We start from the raw sequence: 24,120 nt of genomic DNA, 5'->3' as shown, positions 1-24,120 counted from the left end.
TATGCAGTAATGTTAACCTATGCTAGTCTGAATCACAATGCAGTAATGTTAACCTATGCTAGTCTGAATCACAATGCAGTAATGTTAACCTATGCTAGTCTGAATCACTATGCAGTAATGTTAACCTATGCTAGTCTGAATCACTACACAGTAATGTTAACCTATGCTAGTCTGAATCACTACACAGTAATGTTAACCTATGCTAGTCTGAATCACTATGCAGTAATGGTAACCTATGCTAGTCTGAATCACTCACACAACTAGCCTAAAGGAGCTCAGCTGAGGTCAACATTCAGCACTACTGGATGGACGGCTGTAAAGAGCCTCTGTTTAAACAACACAGTAAAAAACAGCTGTAAAGAGCCACTGTTTAAACAACACAATAAAGAACAGCTGTAAAGAGACGCTGTTTAAACAACACAGTAAAGAACAGCTGTAAAGAGCCACTGTTTAAACAACACAAAGAACAGCTGTAAAGAGACGCTGTTTAAACAACACAAAGAACAGCTGTAAAGAGACGCTGTTTAAACAACACAGTAAAGAACAGCTGTAAAGAGCCACTGTTTAAACAACACAAAGAACAGCTGTAAAGAGACGCTGTTTAAACAACACAAAGAACAGCTGTAAAGAGACGCTGTTTAAACAACACAAAGAACAGCTGTAAAGAGACGCTGTTTAAACAACACAAAGAACAGCTGTAAAGAGCCGCTGTTTAAACAACACAGTAAAGAACAGCTGTAAAGAGCCGCTGTTTAAACAACACAGAAAAGAACAGCTGTAAAGAGCCGCTGTTTAAACAACACAGTAAAGAACAGCTGTAAAGAGCCGCTGTTTGAACAACACAGAAAAGAACAGCTGTAAAGAGCCACTGTTTAAACAACACAGTAAAGAACAGCTGTAAAGAGCCGCTGTTTAAACAACACAGTAAAGAACAGCTGTGTAGATACCGTACATATTAATTAAGAGGCATGAAATAACATGACTTATGATATGCATTCAAAACTCAGATCCTCCTCCATACACATATAGGGCTTTCTTGCACGCACACACACTCGCTCTCTGTCTCATGTGGTTAGAGCAGTATACATCATGTGTTTCCTGTTGTTGTAATATAGACCTCAGGTAGGGTCCATAAAGGCGGCTTGGTAACCACATCTGTACACACACACACACACACACACAACACGTGAGGAACATTTTACCCCTCTCTCTCTCTCTCTCTCTCTCTCTCTCTCTGTGTCTTTCTCAATCTCCCCTAGTCACTTCTCTGTTAAATTGTGTGTTAGCAGGTCAAAGATAGGAAGGTCACTTCCCCTCTCCCATGTGTTATTAAATAAAGAAGAAAGTGCTTTCATGTTTTTTAAAGACCTCATGCCCTTGGTGCTACGCTGTGTTTAAAGCCCAAGGTAGCACGTCCACCCGCTTGCCTCAGAGAAAGACAGACAGAATGGGGAAGGGAGAAAGACAGAGGCAGCAGGAGAGAGGGCATGTGGGGGTGGCAAGGGTAGAGGCAAATCCTTAAAAATCCCATGAGGAAGTAATTACGCCATCCCCACTGAATACACACATGCGTGCACACACACACACACACACACACACACACGTTGAGTCAGTTGTGAAAATAAATAAATAAACAAAAGTGAGAGCGAGAACAATATCCCCATTTAGAAGCCCCTAAAGTCTGGGTTCCATTCACCCCTACCTCCCCCCCACACACACACACCCATAGCCCCCCTCCCATCCCCCCACATCCACACCCGGCATATGCTACCTCCAACGAAGAATTACTCACTGCCTAGCTCCACTGGCTGTGCTGGACTCTCTCTCTCTGTGTGTGTGTGTGTGTGTGTGTGTGTGTGTGTGTGTGTGTGTGTGTGTGTGTGTGTGTGTGTGTGTGTGTGTGTGTGTGTGTGTGACATTGAGACTCAGGCTGGGGCATGGTATAGGCTGGGCTAAGGCTGGGACAGAGCTAGGATAGGATGGGCTGGGGGCTGGTGCCGGGCTTGGCTGTGTACTGGGCTGTGCAGAACTAGGGGTAGGATCTGAGTGTGTTTATATAGCCCAGGCAAACCCGCTCTCTGGCCCATTCCCTCTAAGCCAGAGAATACAACCCTACCAGGACCGCTGGCAAGGGATTGTTTAGCATCTAACAAGAGAGAGAGAGAAAGAGAGAGCGAGACAGAGAGAGAAAACAGAGAGCGATAGAGAGTCAGAAAGAGAACATACACATATAGAGGAAGCCAGAGAGATAGAGTGGTCAACAGAGACACATAGGAGGAAAGATAGAGATTGAAAGAAAGAGAAAGAGGTCGAGAGAGAGACAGAGAGAGAGAAAGAAAGAGTCGAAGAAATAGGTCTGAGATATTAAACACACAATCCCATTTACCTCTCTCTCAACATACTCACACACATTGTGAGACAGAGAGAAAGCAGACAAAACTCACCACACAAAGTCTCTGACAGATAGATAGACCTCAACACAGACAGACACTCTCTGAGACAGACGGACGGCAAGCAGCATGTTTCTGTGGCGGCTCCCCCAGGCAGCGTGTCTGGTGTTGGTGTGTGTGTCGCTGACTCTTGGGTACGAAGACGATATAGAGGTGAACTATGGTGACAGCTACTACAACGAGATCACAGAGGGAGAGCCACTGGAGCGTAAGTCAAGTGTGTGTGTGTGTGTGTGTGTGTGTGTGTGTGTGTGTGTGTGTGTGTGTGTGTGTGTGTGTGTGTGTGTGTGTGTGTGTGTGTGTGTGTTTGTGTGTGTGTGAGAGCTCTGATTGCTGAGTAAGGAATATGTCTCATGTTCTATGGGATTAACCCATCATTGTTTCTGTCCATGCTTTTGGCATGTCGATGGCCCAACGGTTCCTTAGCCTCTCATACTAGGCTTTATAATATCTGAAATGTGTTAAGCTTTTAAATACATCTGTGATGTTCCTTTGTGGAACAACAAGTTCATCAACAATTTGAACTGAATGAAACAGACCGTCTCAGTGTGTTTGTCTCAAGTAGGATTTTCACGTAACATTAGTGAATTGACTTTGTTCAGTCACAGCCCACTGAATGCCAGTCATGATTGAATGAAGGTTTTAGTGTCAGGCTTGTTCATGACTTAAATCAGCTGGTCAAAAAGTCCAGAAATGGAGTTAGCTTTTAGAAATCTGCATGTTAAAAAACACATTTTGCCTGCGTTTTAAATTGAAAGACAACAATGTTTTTTGCTTCAATAGAGTGATATTGGGCAAGGCAACTGAAGTTTTTCATCAAACAAAATAAATGTATGCAAAGCCTTTTTTTTTTTTTATAGCAAAAACGATGCATGGCCTTCAGATTTCTTATGTTTACCACAGAAAACATGTCTTATCCGAGTGAAGAAGTGAAACTGAATCACTAGATCTGCGTTTTGATATTTCTTCTGCGTTCATTTATTTTTCTCCGTGAAAATGACGAATTCTGCGTTAAGGCAACCCCTGTATCTTCAGACATCTGTATGGCTGTGTTCAGCCAGTGTGTGTGTCCAGATATCATACTAAAAGAGTTTGATTTTAGAATCATTGTGCTCTGTTTGTGTGGGTTATAAAAGTATGTCTAGATGTACTCTGTCCAGTGTTGGTCTTTGTCAAGTTATTCGTCTCTGGATATTACGCGCAAAGACTAATCATAGAGAGTGTGAGCACTGACTGTGTTAGTGCTGAGCACATCTGGACATGTTCCCTCTCTTCTCACTCTTCCCCTCTCTTTTCTCTTTCTTTTCTTTTCTCTTCTCTCTCTTCTCCTCTCTTTTCTCTCTTCTCACTCTTCTCCTCTCTTCTCTCTCTTCTCCTCTCTTCTCCTCCCTCCTCTCTCTTCTCCTCTCTTTTCTCTCTTCTCACTCTTCTCTCTTTTCTCTCTTCTCCTCTCTTTTCTCTCTTTTCTCTTCTCTCTCTTCTCCTCTCTTTTCTCTCTCTTCTCTCCTCTCTCCTCTTTTCTCTTCTCTCTCTTCTCACTCTTCTCCTCTCTCTTCTCTTCTCTCTCTTCTCACCCTTCTCCTCTCTTTTCTCTTTTCTCTTCTCTCTCTTCTCCTCTCTTTTCTCTTCTCTCTCTTCTCACTCTTCTCCTCTCTCTCTTCTCATCTCTCTTCTCTGCCAGAGTACATTAAGTACGTACAGTACATAGATAATATAAACAATCTGGACCAGTGTTTACCGAATGGTGAGTCACTTCCAATTCAGCGGTTCATAAATTTCCAAAAGCTTTAGGTGGGTTATAAAGCAACATACATTTGGGAATCACTGATCTAGCTGTGCTCTGTCAGTCAATCTATCTCCAGTAGTTGTGGCTGAGGGAGTGTTTCTCAAAGTGTCTGTCAGCATTGGCTGGGAAAGTCTGGGCAGAGATGTTCTCTGTCAGAGACTAAGTTGAGCGAGAGGAGACCGGAGCTTTTAGCCTCCTATTGGGAAAAGACCATTATGAATGACTGGTCATTGATCAAAGAAATACTATTTAATTGGGAAATTCTTCTCTCAGCTATTTCGGAAGGCAGGCTCCTCTCTCTCTCTCTCTGTGTGTGTGTGTGTGTGTGTGTGTGTGTGTGTGTGTGTGTGTGTGTGTGTGTGTGTGTGTGTGTGTGTGTGTGTGTGTGTGTGTGTGTGTGTGTGTGTGTGTGTGTGTGTGTGTGTGTGTGTGTGTGTGGTACTCATACAGAAAACCATAACCAACAGTACATTTGCTCAGGGCAGTTTGTAATGTGATTTTACATTACTAAAGATGAAGTGGCCCAAACAAACACTGGAGAGTAACATAACATATTACCACACCAGAGAAAGACACTATGACAATAACTCAAATTGCCAGGATACAGGACACGGAAAGAGAAAGAGAGGGACAGAGCGGGAATAGATTGATACTGTTTCAAGCAAAGGGAAAGAAAAAAGTAGTTTGCAGGACAAAGGGACAATCTAAAGGAGAGATGGACAGTTTGCAGGACAAAGGGACAATCTGAGAGAGAGATTGACTGTTTTCAGGAGAAAGGGACAATCTAAGAGAGAGATGGACAGTTTGCAGGACAAAGGGACAATCTAAGAGAGAGATTGACTGTTTTCAGGAGAAAGGGACAATCTAAGAGAGAGATGGACAGTTTGCAGGACAAAGGGACAATCTAAGAGAGAGATGGACAGTTGGTAGGAGAAAGGGACAATCTAAGAGAGAGATTGACTGTTTTCAGGAGAAAGGGACAATCTAAGAGAGAGATGGACAGTTTGCAGGACAAAGGGACAATCTAAGAGAGAGATGGACAGTTTTCAGGAGAAAGGGACAATCTAAGAGAGAGATGGACGGTTGGATGGATGTAAGGGACAATCTGAGAGACAGAAATGGACAGTTTGCAGGAGAAATTGGACAATCTGAGAGAGAGAGATGGACAGTTTACAGGCGAAAGGGACAATCTAAGAGAGAGATGGACAGTTGGTAGGAGAAAGGATAGGAAGTGAATGATTATTGAGACATCTCAGTGTTGACTTAAAATGTATGAATAAAAACTCTCTAACATACCCAACCTCTCCTTCCCACTCAATTAAATTTAATTCAATTCAATTGAGTGGGAAGGAGAGGTGGAGCAGTTCATACAGGCATGTATGTTAGATGGCTTGTATTCATTGATTTAACTTCCTCTGTCTCTCTTCTCTCTCTCTCTCTCTCTTGTTCTCTCTCTTCTCTCTCTCCTCTCTCTTCTCTTTCTCCTCTCTCTCTCTCTTTCTCTCTCTCTCTCTTTCTTTCTCCCTCTCTCAGCCACAGCTACCCCAGCCCCGGGACCCTGTAAGGCTACAGACATGACTAAATGGGACAAGCTCTTCTCCATGCTGGAGAACTCTCAGATGAGGGAGAACATGCTTCTGCAGTTCTCCGATGACATCATCAAGGTGGAATTGGGGTCGCTGCGTGGAGAGATGCTAAGGTTGGTTTTTGAGAAGAAAGTCTGTGCTATGTATATGAACTTATATAAAGACAAAAGTTTGTCATTCAAGGGTTTTTCTTAAGTTTGACTATTTTCTACATTGTAGAATAAGAGTGAAGATATCAAAACTATGATATAACACATATGGAATTATGTAGTAACCAAAAAAGTGTTAAACAAGTCAAAATACATTTTAGATTTTAGATTCTTCAAAGTAGCCACCATTTGCCTTGATGACAACTTTGCACACTCTCGGCATTCTCTCAACCAGCTTCACCTGGAATGATTTTCCAAAAGTCTTGAAGGAGTTCCCACATATGCTGAGCACTTGTCGGCTGCTTTTTCTTCACTCTGCGGTCGAACTCATAACAAATCATCTCAATTGGGTTGAGGTTGGGTGATTGTGGAGGCCAGGTCATCTGATGCAGCACGCCATCACTCTCCTTCTTGGTCAAATAGCCCTTGCACATCCAGGAAGTGTGTTGGGTCATTGTCCTGTTGAAAAAAAAATGGTAGTCCCACTAAGCTCAAACAAGATGGGATGGTGTATCGCTGCAGAATGCTGTGGTAGCATGCTGGTTAAGTGTGCCTTGAATTATAAATAAATCACTGACAGTGGAACCAGCAAAACACCCCAACACCATCACACCTACTCCTACATGCTTCACGGTGGGAACCACACATGAAGATTTCATCTGTCCACCTACTCTGCATCTCATTAAAAAAATATATTTATAATTTGGACTCATCAGAACAAAAGACAGATTTCCACCAGTCTAATATCCATTGCTCGTGCTTGTTTGGCCTAAGCAAGTCTCTTATTATTATTGGTGTCCTTTAGTAGTGGTTTCTTTGCAGAAATTCGACCATGAAGGCCTGATTCATGCAGTCTCCTCTGAACAATTGATGTTGCGATGTTACTTGAACTCAGTGAAGCATTTTTTGGGCTGCAATTTCTGAGACTGATAACTCTAATGAACTTATCCTCTGCAGCAGAGGTAACTCTGGGTATTCCTTTCCTGTGGCGGGCCTTATGAGAGCCAGTTTCATCATAGCGCTTGATGGTTTTTGCGACTGCACTTGAAGAAACTTTGACTGACCTTCATGTATTTCTCTGTGTATATTTGAGCTATTCTTACCATAATATGGACTTGGTCTTTTACCAAATATATCATATCATTCTGTATACCACCTCTACCTTGTCACAACACAACTTATTGGCATCAAACGCATTAAGGAAAGAAATTCCACAAATGAAACAAGGCACATCTGTGAATTGAAATGGATTCCAGGTGACTACCTCGTGAAACTGGTTTAGAGAATAAGAAGAGTGTGCAAAGCTGTCATCAAGGAAACAGGTGGCATCTCATATATAAAATATATTTTGATTTGTTTAACACTTTTTTGCTTACTACATGATTCCATATGTGTATTTCATAGTTTGATGTCTTCACTATTATTCTACAATGTAGAAAATAGTAAAACTAAAGAAAAACACTTGAATGAGTAGGTGTGTCCAAACTTTTGACTGGTACTGTATATATACTGAACAAAAATATAAACGCAATGTAAAGTGTTGGTCCCATGTTTCATGATCTGAAATAAAAAAATCCCATACATTTTCCATACCCACAAAAAGCTTATTTATCGCCAAATGTGTTTACATCCCTGTTAGTGAGCATTTCTTCTTTGCCAAGATAATCTATCCACCAGACAGGTGTGGCATATCAAGAAGCTGATTGAACAGCATGATCATTACACAGGTGCACCTTGTGCTGGGGAGTATTTCTGTCTGTAATAAAGCTCTTTTGTGGCGAAAAACTCATTCTGGCTCCCCAGTGGGTGAATCTTTCTCCCAAATGGGTGAGCTTATGCCCTCCTAGGCCCACCCATGGCTGTGCCCTGCCTAATGAGTCTAATGGGCCTAATACATTTATTTAAATTGACGGATTTCCTTATGAACTGTAACTCATGTTGCACTTATTTTTTTGTTCATTATAAATGGAACTCTCAGCCAATGGATCATACCCAGCAATCTGAAATCGACCTTTACCTCCCTAACCTCTGTACACCTGTATATATCTGACAGGAGTCCATGTGGAATTGGGCGTAAGAAACTACTGGTGCAGTTGGCTAGCTTGGCTCCCATGTGTACTGTACTTCCTGGTCTCTGATGTAATCCCTCTCTAATCCTTCTTCTCCTCACCACAGGTTCGTGGCTCAGTACGGAGGGGCCTGTGGCGTTGCGGTGGAGACCGCTGGGCGGAGGATGTCCATGCAGATGGAGGCTCGCCTCAGGGAGAGCATGGAGCATCTCAGACAGGATCGAAGCACTGATGCTGTGAATTCAGCTGGGAATAGCCATCAGGAAAAGCTGTTACAGCAGCTTCTAACTGAAGTGAGGACACAGGCTATCCAACTTATCAAGCTGGAAAACATCTGCCTGAGTAATCCAGAGGCTAAGGGGGAAAACTTGCAGCAGGAAGTGGCATCAGCAGAGATGCTGGTTGCCGTGGTGACAGAGCTGGCGAAGACGAGGGCAGTGCTAGAGCTCGCGCTCAAGTCGGCACAGCAACGACACCTGCCTGCAGGTGAGAACACCACTTCCTGTGTCCCTGTCTATACATCAAATCAAATCAAATCAAATGTATTTATATAGCCCTTCGTACATCAGCTGATATCTCAAAGTGCTGTACAGAAACCCAGCCTAAATCCCCAAACAGCAAGCAATGCAGGTGTAGAAGCACGGTGGCTAGGAAAAACTCCCTAGAAAGGCCAAAATCTAGGAAGAAACCTAGAGAGGAACCAGGCTATGTGGGGTGGCCAGTCCTCTTCTGGCTGTGCCGGGTGGAGATTATAACAGAACATGGCCAAGATGTTCAAATGTTCATAAATGACCAGCATGGTCGAATAATAAAAAGGCAGAACAGTTGAAACTGGAGCAGCAGCACAGTCAGGTGGAAGTTGAAACTGGAGCAGCAGCATGGCCAGGTGGACTGGCACATCCTGCCATCCTTTACATTAGTGGTCCTCAACCAGGGGGCACTAGTACTGACCTATCCACATGGGGAACTTGACCCAACCAGGGGTATTAGTACCAGACCTATCCACATGGGGAACTTGACTGAACCAGGGGCACTAGTACCAGACCTATCCACATGGGGAACTTGACCCAACCAGGGGTATTAGTACCAGACCTATCCACATGGGGAACTTGACCGAACCAGGGGCACTAGTACCAGACCTATCCACATGGGGAACTTGACCGAACCAGGGGCACTAGTAATGACCTATCCACATGGGGAACTTGACCCAACCAGGGGCACTAGTACCAGACCTATCCACATGGGGAAATTGACCGAACCAGGGGCACTAGTACTGACCTATCCACATGGGGAACTTGACCCAACCAGGGGCACTAGTACCAGACATATCCACATGGGGAACTTGACCCAATCAGGGGCACTAGTACCAGACCTATCCACATGGGGAACTTGACCCAACCAGGGGCACTAGTACTGACCTATCCACATGGGGAACTTGACCCAACCAGGGGCACTAGTACTGACCTATCCACATGGGGAACTTGGGAAATCCCTCCCAGGCAATGTGATCATTAACAACCCATCATTCTTGAAAGAATGAAAATAGGAAATATATACTTAGAGAGTATGAATATAAACAACAATTCTGGTAAATTTTTCTTAAAAATGAATAATAAAATTGATTCTTACTAGAGTGCCTTTCCATGTTCCAAGCCCAGTCTCTGCATCTGAAATACACCCACAGGCCCTGTTCAGACCTCTACCTACTTACTCTGTTGAAATTCAATCAAAAACAAAATGAGTTTGAGGACCTACAATAAGCCCAGAGAGCAACAAGGCTATTGTTCTATAAAGAGGAGTCTCTCTAAATCAAGTCTGTTCATATATATATAGCCGCCAGGTCTTTCAGTGAGCCAGCTCCAGCTCCCAGCATTAATCAGATAGAACTTCAATGCTTTTTACATTGCACACATGCACACACACACACACACCGTCTATATCATCCGCCCTGTAAACCTGGATACTGAGCAGAAGGAGGTATAATCATTAGCAGGTCGACAAAGCAACCACAGCAAAACACCCTGGGAAGCAGAACCAGATGGGAAAGGTTACCCCCGGAGAGAAACCTGAGACAAATGTAACGTCAACATTTAGGGTCTGGTAGGAGGAGTCTCAGTGTCATAACCTAGCTATCTAGCTATCATAACCTAGCTATCTAGCTATCATAACCTAGCTATCAAAATGCTGCTGCAGAGAGAGGGGAAAGGGAGCTGTCCACACTGATTCAAAACCCACTTAGTCATACGCACACACACACACACACACACACACACACACACACACACACACACACACACACACACACACACACACACACACTCACACTCACAGGCTTACTTGCAAATTAAAGAATGGGTTGTGTGATAAGAAACAGACATGGTGAGCATGTTTACTCTTTCATCGCCTAAAGGAGAGAGAGAGAGAGAGAGAGAGAGAGATAGAGAGAAAGAAAAAAAAAACGACTGCGCCCGCCGAGTGTTAAAAGACAGGGACAAACTTTTGGTCTATGACATCATTACCACTGACCGCAGCCTGAACCTCAAACACCCTCTCTGTACTCTGATCACACCATGGTCTACCGCTCAAATACCAAACTGCTCCATTGGCATGACTGTTAAAGGTTCAACCATAGAGATCCTTGGCACGACTGTTAAAGGTTCAACCATAGAGATCCTTAGCACGACTGTTAAAGGTTCAACCATAGAGATCCTCCTATACAGTATATATAAAATTCTATAGTCATTCATATTGGGTAGAACAATGTCGCTAACGGAGATCTCTCACAGGGATAATAAAATAATCTGGTTACATAACAAAAATGTGTAGCAGTGGGGTTAGGGGTAGGGTTAGGGGTAGGGTTAGGGGTGGGGTTAGGGGTAGGGTTAAGGGTGGGGTTAGGGTTAGGGGTAGGCTTAGGGGTAGGGTTAGGGGTAGGGTTAGGGGTGGGGTTAGGGGTAGGGTTAGGGGTGGGGTTAGGGTTAGGGGTAGGGTTAGGTGTAGGGTTAGGGTTTAGGGGTAGGCTTAGGGGTAGGGTTAGGCTTAGGGTTAGGGGTAGGTTTAGGGGTAGGGTTAGGGGTGGGGTTAGGGGTAGGGGTGGGGTTAGGGGTAGGGTTAGGGGTGGGGTTAGGGGTAGGGTTAGGGGTGGGGTTAGGGTTAGGGGTGGGGTTAGGCGTAGGGGTGAAGGTGAAGGTGACTTCAAAAGGACATTCTACTCCAAAATGAATATATATAATTTCCACCTCCAGAAATGAACCCAATAACATAATGCTAAAATGATTTGGTACAATTATTTTAACATATTGGACCATGCATATAGCCTATGCACGGTCCATATTAACATGTATGCTTTTAGCAATAACAATGATCACCTGTAGCCCAACTGATGCAGCATAATGGCTATAAATGAATAGGCTGAAGCATGGGGTTGCCTACCTGTATTTACCCTATTGGGCTAATCTTTTAACTAGTGATCTTTTAACTAGTTAGGTTCCTATTGAAGAATTTGATGTCACAAAAAAACTTGCATAAACAGTTAATATCATGTAGGCCTACCTGTTAGGGTAACTTGGGGTAACCCGCCACCCGAGGTAACACACAGGGACCCTGATTGATCTAGCACATTCAAAGTGCACCTCGGCCTCGGCAGACATATATTTTCATGTTCCTTATTTTTTTGGGCGTGGTGGCAATGACTTCAGCGGAAACATTGTACATTATATACATAACTAATATCTAGTGAAGTGTTTCTTGATGTGAGATAAAGACAATATGATCTGGTCATCTGTAGTGCTTCTGAGAACAGAGCTTAGGACTGAAGAAGCCCTGTGAGACAGCATACAGGGTCTTTTTCCATCTCCCTCTTGATTTCTCTCCTGATTTTGTCATCTTTCAGATCAATAATAACCGCAAAATGACTAAAGCTATTCTCTCATCCTCTCCTCCCTCCCTCCTCTCTCGCAGGCTGTGAGACCGCTCTTCTCTTCCCTATGCGTTCCCGTCGTATCTTCTCCTCGGTGACACCAGACCTCCCTCTCTCCCTCTCTTCCTTCACCGTGTGCCTGTGGGCCAAGCCCGTCTCCGTCTCCAACAGAACCGTGCTGTTTTCCTACGGAACCAAACGGAACCCCTATGAGATACAGCTCCTTCTTAGCGGAACAAGGGCTCTCTTCACCGTGGGAGGAGAGGCTCACCTGGTGGAGGCACGGGGAGTGGTGAAAGGAGGAGGAGTTTGGACCCACCTATGTGGGGCTTGGAGCTCTGAGCAGGGCATAGCGTCACTATGGGCCGATGGACACAGAGTGGCATTCACACCCGGGGTGGCCGAGGGCCACATGTTACCGGATGGAGGCTCACTCCAGCTGGGGCAGGAGAAGAACGACGGTGGGGTCTCTGGAGGGTCAGGTGGCAGTGGGAGTCAGATGCCTGGGTTTGAGGGAGGCTTCGATGCCAAGTTGGCATTCGCTGGGAAGATGACAGGGGTGAACATGTGGGACCGTGTGCTGACGGAGGAGGAGATATCCCAGCTGGCTTTGCAAGACGGCGAGGGGTGTGAGCAGAGGGGGAATGTAGTTGGGTGGGGCTTGACGGAGATTGTGCCTCACGGGGGTGCTCAGTTCATCAACTAACTCTGATGACGTTTTCATCATCATCATCATCGTTTAAATCAACTCTATCAACTTCATCATCATAATCCTCATCATCTTCATCCTAATCATCATCATTTAAATTAACTATCATTATCATCGTTTAAATCAATTCTACATCTTCATCATCATCATAATCATCATCATTTAAATGAACTATCATTTTCATCATCATAATCATCATCATTTAAATGAACCATCGTTTTCATCATGTAAATGAACTTTCATCATTTAAATTAACTATCATCATCTTCGTCATCACCATTATAAACTAACTCTGCTGCCCTAAGACCTGCAGTGCAGAACAGCCCGACCGGCTGAGACTGCAACAACAATGTGAACATGAACAACAACACCAGCTCTCTTTAATGGCTAAAGAGACTGGAGAAGAATGTGCCCTGTTAGAGGAGTGTTTCCCATTTAGAGAAGCAGTGGTAACACACACACAAACACACACACACACACACACACACACACACACACACACACACACACACACACACACGGTGAGAAGCATTAGTATACATAGTCTAAGGAGTAGAAGTGGAACAAACATAATTTACCACAGATATAAAGAGAAAAATGAAAAGGAAAGAACAGAGGTGAGAGAGACAAAAAGATGCTTTGGGTCAACTGTCACAAAACCAGTCTGCAAGTGTCATCACTAGATGGCCATGCTAGAGAGGACCAAATTGGCTATATCATCAGCAGTGCAAGTACGTTAGCTGTTTGTTATTAATGGAGTGTTAGGGTTAAGGGGTAAGGTAAATGAGAAAGGGTTGAGGTTTGGGTTAGTTGTTAAAGTGGAATTTCTGGCTAAAAAAAACACGTTACCTTTGTCCTCTCTAGCATGGCTACGTAGTGACAACTATCTGCAAGCTGCCATAGGAGGTTTTAATCATTCTATTACCTTATAATCTTATGCTTCCGGCAAAAGTAAATTTTTTTCCAAGCGTTGTTTCCAACTTTGTATTTATCAAAGTGTTTACATTCAGATGTGAAAAACATAATATTTTTGTTGTTTTATGTTTTGCTTAGTTTTCCATACACCCAGAGGTCTTTCCATACACCCAGAGGTCTTTCCATACACCCAGAGGTGTTTCTATACACCCAGAGGTATTTCCATACACCCAGAGGTCTTTCCATACACCCAGAGGTCTTTCCATACACCCAGAGGGGTTTCTATACTCCCAGAGGTCTTTCCATACACCCAGAGGGGTTTCTATACACCCAGAGGACTTTCCATACACCACCCAGAGGTCTTTCCATACACCCAGAGGTCTTTCCATACACCCAGAGGTCTTTCCATACACCCAGAGGTGTTTCCATACACCCAGAGGTATTTCCATACACCCAGAGGTATTTCCATACACCCAGAGGTCTTTCCATACACCCAGAGGTCTTTCCATACACCCAGAGGGGTTTCTATACACCCAGAGGTCTTTCCATACACCCAGAGGGGTTTCTATACACCCAGAGGACTTTCCATACACCACCCAGAGGTCTTTCCATACACCCAGAGGTCTTTCCATACACACAGAGGTCTTTCCATACACCCAGAGGTCTTTCCATACACCCAGAGGGGTTTCTATACACCCAGAGGTCTTTCCATACAACCAGAGGTCATTCCATACACCCAGACGGGTTTCTTCTCCTTGAAATGGGTGCCAATGGATGATGCAATAAGATTACTTAGTCCCTGTTTGTTTCGCATCTCATTTGAGACAGAAACACTTGATTTGAAAAGCGGAACTGTGGACAATTTTTACAGAATCTGTTACAACGATCTCTGCTCTTTCTTAACGTAGTAGTCCAATGTGTATCATATTGTAAATTGTTTTGTGTTTTTGTCAAGAAGTAAAAATGAATGTATTTTGTATATAAATATTTTTTGGCATACAGTATGACTAAAAATGGAGAAGAAACGAGAAACAAGAATAAAATGACATGTTAACATTAAGCCTCTGATGCGTTTCTTCCTCACCAACAGGAAAGACAAGGTGCTCAAGTGTTAGAAGGTCATTTCAATCATCGCAACAACAGTTGCAGATTTGGATGTTTTGAGTGATTATTGCATATTAACTTAATTCAACAGTCTTTCACTTTATTTAGATAGTAACCCTCTGTAGTTATGCATTGGGACTAGAGTGTTAGTAAATGCACTGAACTTCACACCTGTTGCTGATAGGTGTATAAAATTGAGCACACAGTCATGCAATCTCTGTAGCCAAACTTTGTCAGTGGAATCGCCTTCCAGAAGAGCTTAGTGGCTTTCAACGTGGCACCGTCATAGGATGCCACCTTTCCAACAAGTCAGTTCGTCAAATTTCTGCCCCGCTACAGCTGCCTCGGTCAACTGTAAGTACTGTTATTGTGAAGTGGAAACGTGTAGGAGCAACAACGGCTCAGCCGTGAAGTGGTAGGCCACAGAAGCTCACAGAACGGGACCGGCAAGTGCTGAAGAGCGTAGCGTGTAAAAATCATCTGACCTCGGTTGCAAAGCTCACTACCGAGTTCCAAACTGCCACTGGAATCAACGTCAGCACAAGAACTTCATGAAATGTGTTTCCATGGCCGAGCAATCACACACAAGCCTAAGATCACTGTGCGCAATTCCAAGCGTCGGTTGGAGTGGTGTAAAGCTTGCCGCCATTGGACTCTGGCTCAGTGGAAACGCGTTATCTTGAGTGATGAATCACGCTTCACCATCTGGCAGTCCGATGGATACATCTGTGTTTGGCAGATGCCTGGAGAACGCTACCTGCCTGAATGCATAGTGCCAACTGTAAAGTTTGGTGGATGATAAATTATGATCTGGGTCTATTTGTCATGGTTCAGGCCCCTTATTTCCAGTGAAAGGAAATCTTAACACTACAACATTCAATGACATTCTAGACAATTCTGTGCTTCCAACTTTGTGGCAACAGTTTGGTTTCAGCATGACAATACCCCCATGCACAAAGCGAGGTCCATACAGAAATGGTTTGTCGAGATCAGTGTGGAATTACGTGACTGGCCTGCACATAGCCCTGACCTCAACCCCATCGAACACCTTTGGGATGAATTGGAACGCCGACTGCGAGCCAGGCCTAATCGCCCAACATCAGTACCTGACCTCACTAATGCTCTTGTGGCTGAATGGAAGCAAGTCCCCACAGCAATGTCCCAACATCTAGTGGAAAGCCTTCCCAGAAGAGTGGAGGCTGTTATGGCAGCAAAGGGGGGACCAACTCCATATTAATGCCGATGATTTTAGAATGAGTTGTTCAACGAGCAGGTGTCCACATACTTTCGGAATGGGAAAAAATTTCAGTCTCTCGATGTGCAAAACTGATAGAGACATACCCCAAGCGACTTACAGCTGTAATCGCAGCAAAAGGTGGCGCTACAAAGTATTAACTTAAGGGGGCTGAATAATTTTGCACGCCCAATTTTTCAGTTTTTGATTTGTTAAAAAAGTTTGAAATATCCAATAAATGTCGTTCCACTTCATGATTGTGTCCCACTTGTTGTTGATTCTTCACAAAAAAATACAGTTTTATATCTTTATGTTTGAAACCTGAAATGTGGCAAAAGTTCGCAAAGTTCAAGGGGGCCGAATACTTTCGCAAGGCACTGTATATCAGAAGTTTACATACACTTGGGTTGGAGTCACTACAACTTATTTTTCATCCACTCCACAAATTTCTTGTTAACAAACTATAGTTCTGGCAAGTCGGTTAGGACATCTACAATTTCCAACAATTGTTTACAGACAGATTATTTCACTGTATCACAATTCCAGTGGGTCAGAAGTTTACATACACTAAATTGACTGTGCCTTTAAACAGCTTGGAAAAATCCAGAAAATTATGTCATTGCTTTAGAAGCTTCTGATAGGCTAATTGACATAATCTGAGTCAATTGGAGGTGTACCTGTGGATGTATTTCAAACTCAGTGCCTCTTTGCTTGACATCATGGGAAAATCTAAATAAATCAGCCAAGACCTCCACAAGTCTGTAGACTTCAACAAGTCTGGTTCATCCTTGGGAGCAATTTCCAAATGCCTGAAGGTACCACATTCATCTGTACAAACAATAGTACACAAGTATAAACACCATGGGGCCACGCAGCCGTCATACCGCTCAGGAAGGAGACGCGTTCTGTCTCCTAGAGATGAACGTACGTTGGTGCGAAAAGTGCAAATCAATCCCAGAACAACAGCAAAGGACCTTGTGAGGATGTTGGAGGAAACAGGTACAAAAGTATCTATATCCACAGTAAAACGAGTCCTATATCGACATAACCTGAAAGGCCGCTCAGCAAGGAAGAAGCCGAAACAGCCATAAAAAAACAGAAAACGGTTAGCAACTGCACATGGGGACAAAGATCATACTTTTTGAAGAAATGTCCTCTGGTCTGATGAAACAAAAATATAACTATTTGGCCATAATGACCATCAATATGTTTTGAGGAAAAAGCAAGCCGAAGAACACCATCCCAACAGTGAAGCACGAGGGTGGCAGCATCATGTTGTGGGGGTGTTTTGCTGCAGGATGGTGCACTTCACAAAATAGATGACATCATGAGGCAGGAAAATGATGTGAATATATTGAAGCAACATCTCAAGACATCAGATAGGAAGTTAAAGCTTGGTCGCAAATGGGTCTTCCAAATGGACAATGACCCCAAGCATACTTCCAAAGTTGTGGCAAAATGGCTTAAGGACAACAAAGTCAAGGTTTTGGAGTGGTTATCACAAAGCCCTGACCTCAATCCTGTAGAACATTTGTGGGTGGAATTGAAAAAGCGTGTGCGAGCAAGGAGGCAGACAAACCTGACTCAGTTACACCAGCTCTGTCAGGAGGAATGGGCCAAAATTCACCCGACTTATTGTGGGAAGCTTGTGGAAGGCTACCTGAAACGTTTGACCTAAGTGAAACAATTTAAAGGCAATGCTACCAAACATTAATTGAGTGTATGTAAACTTCTGGCGCACTGGGAATGTGATGAAAGAAATAAAAGCTGAAATAAATAATTCTCTCTATTATTATTCTGACATTTCACATTCTTAAAATAAAGTGGCAATCTTAACTGACCTAAAACAGGGAATTTTTACTAGGATTAAATGTCAGGAATTTTGAAAAACTGAGTTTAAATGTATTTGGCTAAGGTGTATGTACATTTCTGACTTCTGTATATACTGTATACAGTCGTGGCCAAAAGTTTTGAGAATGACACAAATATTAATTTTCACAAAGTCTGCTGCCTCAGTTTGTATGGTGGCAATTTGCATATACTCCAGAATGTTATGAAGATTGATCAGATGAAATGCAATTAATTGCAAAGTCCCTCTTTGCCATGTAAATTAACTGACCCCCCCCCCCAAAAAAAAATTCCAATACATTTCAGCCCTGCCACAAAATGACCAGCTGGCATCATGATTCTCTCGTTAACACAGACGTGAGTGTTGACAAGGACAAGGCTGGAGATGACTCTGTCATGCTGGTTGAGTTCGAATAACAGACTGGAAGCTTCAAAAGGAGGGTGGCGCTTGGAATCATTGTTCTTCCTCTGTCAATCATGGTTACCTGCAAGGAAACACGTGCGGTCATCATTGCTTTGCACAAAAAAGGCTTCACAGGAAAGGATATTGCTGCCAGTAAAATTGCACCTAAATCAACCATTTATCAGATCATCAAGAACTTCAGGTCACCAAAGAAAGTCCAGCAAGTGCCAGGACCGTCTCCTAAAGTTGATTCAGCTGCGGGATCGGGGCACCACCAGTACAGAGCATGCTCAGGAATGGCAGCAGGCAGGTGTGAGTGCATCTGCACGCACAGTGAGGCGAAGACTTTTGGAGGATGGCCTGGTGTCAAGAAGGGCAGCAAAGAATCCACTTATCTCCAGGAAAAACATCAGGGACAGACTGATATTCTGCCAAAGGTACATGGATTGGACTGCTGAGGACTGGGGTAAAGTCATTTTCTCTGATGAATCTCCTTTCTGATTGTTTGGGGCATCCGGAAAAAAGCTTGTCCGGAGAAGACAAGGTGAACGCTACCATCAGTCCTGTGTCATGCCAACAGTAAAGCATCCTGAGACCATTCATGTGTGGGGTTGCTTCTCAGCCAAGGGAGTGGGCTCGCTCACAATTTTGCCCAAGAACACAGCCATGAATAAAGAATGGTACCAACACATCCTCCGAGAGCAACTTCTCCCAACCATCCAGGAACAGTTTGGTGACGAACAATGCCTTTTCCAGCATGATGGAGCACCTTGCCATATGGCATATGGCAACTAAGTGGCTTGGGGAACAAAACATTGATATTTGGGTCCATGGCCAGGAAACTCCCCAGATCATAATCCCATTGAGAACTTGTGGTCAATCCTCAAGAGGCGGGTAGACAAACAAAAACCCACAAATTCTGACAAACTCCAAGCATTGATTATGCAAGAATGGGCTGCCATCAGTCAGGATGTGGCCCAGAAGTTAATTGACAGCATGCCAGGGCGGATTGCAGAGGTCTTAAAAAAGAATGGTCAACACTGCAAATATTGACTCTTTGCATAAACTTCATGTAATTGTCAATAAAAGCCTTTGACACTTATGAAATGCTTGTAATTATACTTCAGTATTCCATAGTAACATCTGACAAAAATATCTAAAGACACTGAAGCAGCAAACTATGTGGAAATTAATTTTTGTGTCATTCTCAAAACTTTTGGCCACGACTGTATATACATTACCAGTCAAAAGTTTGGACACACCTACTTATTCAAGAGTTTTTCTTTATTTGAACTATTTTCTACATTGTAGAATAATAGTGAAGACATTAAACTATGAAATAACACATATGGAATCATGTAGTAACCAAAAAAATGTTAAACAAAGCTAAATATATTCTTCAAAGTAGCCACCCTTTGCCTTGATGACAGCTTTGCATTCTCTCAACCAGTTTCATGAGGTAGTCTCCTGGAATGTTTTTCCAACTCTTGAATGAGTTCACACAAATGCTGAGCACTTGTTGGCAGCTTTTCCTTCACTCTGCGGTCTTTGACATAAAGAAAAACCGTAGAATGAGTAGATTCGTCCAAACTTTTGACTGGTACAGTATATATACAGTATTATATATATCTCCATCTCTGTCTCCTAACTAGGCATCTTACTTATCCCCATCTTTGTCTCCCTGTCTCTCTTTCATTGTCTCTTTCAGTCTCTCTCTCCATTGGGGTGGCAGGGTAGCCTAGTGGTTAGAGCGTTGGACTAGTAACCGGAAGTTCAAACCCCTGAGCTGACAAGGTACAAATCTGTCGTTCTGCCCCTGAACAGGCAGTTAACCCACTGTTCATAGGCCGTCATTGAAAATAAGAATTTGTTCTTAACTGACTTGCCTAGTTAAATATAGGTAAAATTAAAATAAAATTCTGATAAATGCTCTATTCCAGCTAAAACAATGGAGAGTCTCTGTTTAATGGAGAGCCAGAGTTTTTGTTTACATACCCCCTTTCTACTCTCCTCTCCCTTTCTCCCTCAACTCTCACCACTTCCTGTGCCCTATATGTCTCCCTCTCCCCTCTTCCTCCTTTTCCACCCCCATCCCCCCGTCCCCCGTCGCCCAAATATTTGTCCAGAGTAGCAAAGCACACGGTGGATGTGCCAAAAAGTGCAAAATAAAACAGTCGATAAAACTACATTTGAACTTGACATAGGGTATGTTAAAATGCCTTCAACACAGACAATATACAGTAAATCACCAGCACTAGCTGACTCACAGCAGCAGGCACCCCAAACCAATAAAACATGAGACTTAACCATGCCAGTTTTAACTGGGGGGTGTCAAGAGCCATTTCCCAATACGCTGTTATGTAACTGTGTGTGGTTGTGTGTGTGTGTGTGTGTGTGTGTGTGTGTGTGTGTGTCTGTGTGTGCATGTGTACGTGTGTTGGACTGGCCTGTTACCCACTCTCAGCTTTGGACCGTGGCAGTGTTTATACTTGAGCCCGGAGAACAGACCCCCCAAAGCAGGAAGTGCCTCAGCTGCCACAACACCACTGAGACTCTCCAGGGCAGGAGTGCAACTGCCTACGCTGCGGGTGATTGGTCTAGCACAATATGGTTTCCATTAATGCATCAAATCTGGTCAAGGGAAGGACGAAATGGAGGAGGATCATTGCGGTAATTTCACAAAAGAGGATTAGGTACGTGAGAACATAAAAACAGTTGAACGGTTCGATAAGAGGGGATATGTTAATACTGTACAGGAGTCATTTAACTTAGCACGGCAGTAATTGATTATGTGATGAGTGTTCACAACATGGCCACAGTGCATTGCATCACCCAGGTGGCCGCCACACACTAAAGCTGGATGAGGTGAGTTACACAAACACAATGTCATAATGTGTGTGAAGTGTTAGCTGACCATACAGGTCATGAAGTGTGTGAGCTATTCACACACACGTTCCAGGATCATTTACAGGATAAACAAACGGTTAACCCTGAGTGCTTGATTTCATATGACAGGTCATGGAGGTTGGAGAGAGGGGGCCCAGGATGGGGGTCAGACATATGTATGCTCCTTGAAGGCACGTACACACACACCTATGGATGCTTCTAGTCCCTTTACAACAGGAAAGGCCCAGTTCAAAGTTTTTTTTTATTTTACCTTTATTTAACTAGGCAAGTCAGTTAAAAACAAATTCTTATTTTCAATGACGGCCTAGGAACAGTGGGTTAACTGCCTGTTCAGGGGCAGAACGACAGATTTGTACCTTGTCAGCTCGGGGGTTTGAACTTTCAACCTTCCGGTTACTCGTCCAACGCTCTAACCACTAGGCTACCCTGCCGCTCCAGTAGTCTACTACTCCCTTGTAGTAGACTACTCACACCCTGTGTCATTAGACCTGTATGAAAAACAAAACACACACACACACACACACACACACAAACACACACACACACACACACACACACACACACACACACACACACACACACACACACACACACACACACACACACACACACACACACAGCTTAGATCCTCTGTGGTAACCTCTACCACCAGTTCTATAAATCAGTTCTATTAATTAAACAGTTATATTAATAATTTATATTACCGTTTTTCCCAATTTTTTACACACAACAATTGGAACTTGAAATGCAATCACCGAAACCTGAAACGCATGGACCAAATCCCTAAACCAAGTCTGCAAAATTGCAAGCACAATTCCTGCTTTACACTCAGTTTTTAATTTTATATCACACTTTTTGCAAAACACTACACAGAGTTCTCTACATTAGGCATTCACAGTTAAAAATCTCTTTAGTCCCTTTGGAAAGCAACGCCAATCACAATGCCAAGCGCTATACACCAATTGGCAACACCCACTCCTCACTGGTGTAAACACTAGTTGCTGAATGGTTCACTTAGAAATCAGAGCTTTAGCACTATAAAAGGCTACAGATGAGCTCTCCTGTTTTGGAGGAAAATGGAAGTCAATGGTGAAGCAAGAGCTATAGGTGAAGGAGCGAGAGTAAGAGAAGGATGAGGAAGGACAGTTGTCTCCGATGAGATCAGGGCCACATTGGTTGACCATGTGCTCAACCATGGATTGAGTATGAGGGAGGCTGGGCAGAGAGATGAGCCAAACCTGAGCTGCTACACAGTTGCATCTATCATCCGTACATTCAGAAATGACAGCCGGTAAGTTACCTACCATCTACACTATGCTCTTTATGTGTGTATACTGTAGTATACTGCAGTCCGACATATCAGTAGGCCTATGTTACTCAGTGATTGTTGGCCAATGTTACATTAACGTCATTTCAAATTGAAAGAAAATTCATTATTTTTGTTTACTGCAACCAATCATATATTTGTGGATCTTCTGCAGAACTGAGAGACGGCCAGGCCATTGTGGAAGACACCGGCTGTTCACACCAGTACAGGAGAAGGCCAGGCCATTGTGGAAGACACCGGCTGTTCACACCAGTACAGGAGACGGCCAGGCCGTGGTGGAAGACACTGGCTGTTCACACCAGTACAGGAGACGGCCAGGCCATGGTAGAAGACACCGGCTGTTCACACCAGTACAGGAGACGGCCAGGCCATGGTAGAAGACACCGGCTGTTCACACCAGAACTGAGAGACGGCCAGGCCATTGTGGAAGACACCGGCTGTTCACACCAGTACAGGAGACGGCCAGGCCGTGGTGGAAGACACCGGCTGTTCACACCAGTACAGGAGACGGCCAGGCCATTGTGTAAGACACCGGCTGTTCACACCAGTATAGGACACCGCTATTGTGAACATGGTGGTGGCATACAATACCATTAGACTACAAGAAATCCAGAACCACATAATTGCAGACACAATATTCAATAACATTCATCAGGTGGGCTTGTCTACATTGGACCGTGTATTACAAAGCAACTGAATCCAGATGAAACAGGTCTACAAGGTGCATTTGAAGGAAAGTCAGAGAGGGTTAAAGAACAGTGTTACGAATATGTGCAAGTAAGTACTAAATGTGAATGTTCTATCATATCAGCACTGTATAGACACATTACAGTACTGTAATCCAGTGTATTGTACCTCACCATATTGACTGCTCTGGGTCTATGTCACATATTGTCTTGTTGTCTGTTTCAGAGAGTCGTGGAGCTGGATGCCGCTGCAATTCAGCACGTTTATATTTACATTGATGAGGCAGGCTTCAACCTATTTAACAAAAATGGAATGGGGACGGAACATTTTTGACCACCGTGCCATTGTGAATGTCCATGGACAGTGTGGAGGGGATATCACCAGCCAGCAAGGCGTCCTCTATCACCATGCCAACCCTAAAACACTGCCCTTCTCATCACATTCCTGAACACACTACATGGCATCCTCATTCCAGGCGAGCAGAGGGGTGGACCAGAGCAGCCCAGGTATATTGTCATCTGGGACAACGTGAGTTTCCACCGGGCTGATCTGGTCCGCAACTGGTTCATCGATTACCCAGAATGTATTGTTCTATACCTCCCACCATATTGACCATTCCTAAACCCAATTGAATAGTTCTTCTCGGTATGGCGATGGAAGGTGTATGACCGCCATCCCCTCACACGCAACCCTCTTCTCCAGACAATGGAGGAGGCATGTGGTGAAGTTGACGTGGTGGCTTTCGGCGGCTGGATCCGTCACTCCAGATGATTCTTTCCCCGATGTGTAGCCATGGAGAACATCACTCGTGATGTAGATGAGGTGCTGGGACCAGACCAAAATAGGAGGCAGGCTGCTGCATAATGTCTTTTTTTTTTCATGTGTTTTTGTCTTTTTTTGTTTAGAGTTTTGAAAGAATGAGACACTTTCATTTTTTATTTTTGTACAAGTGTTCAAAAATACAACATTTTGGAAATAAATTACACTGTTTTTGTTACTGTATTGCATGTGTGTGTTTATTTATGTA

General features: G+C 43.7%; 2 protein-coding genes across 2 annotated transcripts in view; one reads left to right on the top strand and one right to left on the bottom strand.

Moving 5' to 3' along the window:
• LOC112246347 (ventricular zone-expressed PH domain-containing protein-like) overlaps nt 1-24,120 on the bottom strand; it is a 122,079-nt gene that overhangs the window by 86,637 nt on the left and 11,322 nt on the right.
• On the top strand, nt 2,004-14,643 carry ptx3a (pentraxin 3, long a). The gene is made up of 4 exons (XM_042296437.1): nt 2,004-2,658; nt 5,770-5,935; nt 8,147-8,526; nt 12,001-14,643. Exons 1-4 carry the CDS (start codon nt 2,520-2,522, stop codon nt 12,663-12,665), a joined length of 1,350 nt encoding a protein of 449 aa, XP_042152371.1. The 5' UTR covers nt 2,004-2,519; the 3' UTR covers nt 12,666-14,643.

This window comes from Oncorhynchus tshawytscha, linkage group LG13 (assembly GCF_018296145.1).
Source record: "Oncorhynchus tshawytscha isolate Ot180627B linkage group LG13, Otsh_v2.0, whole genome shotgun sequence".
Classification (NCBI taxonomy): domain Eukaryota; kingdom Metazoa; phylum Chordata; class Actinopteri; order Salmoniformes; family Salmonidae; genus Oncorhynchus; species Oncorhynchus tshawytscha.
The sequence above is the reverse complement of the archived record's forward strand: the minus strand, read 5'-3'. Positions and strand labels throughout refer to the sequence as shown.

Excerpts from the sequence above, each read along its gene's own strand:
- ptx3a (XM_042296437.1), top strand. The coding sequence starts at position 2,520 with ATGTTTCTGTGGCGGCTCCCCCAGGCAGCGTGTCTGGTGTTGGTGTGT. Across the intron at positions 2,659-5,769 it reads AGAGGGAGAGCCACTGGAGC|CCACAGCTACCCCAGCCCCG; the intron begins GTAAGTCAAGTG and ends TCCCTCTCTCAG. Across the intron at positions 8,527-12,000 it reads GCAACGACACCTGCCTGCAG|GCTGTGAGACCGCTCTTCTC; the intron begins GTGAGAACACCA and ends CCTCTCTCGCAG.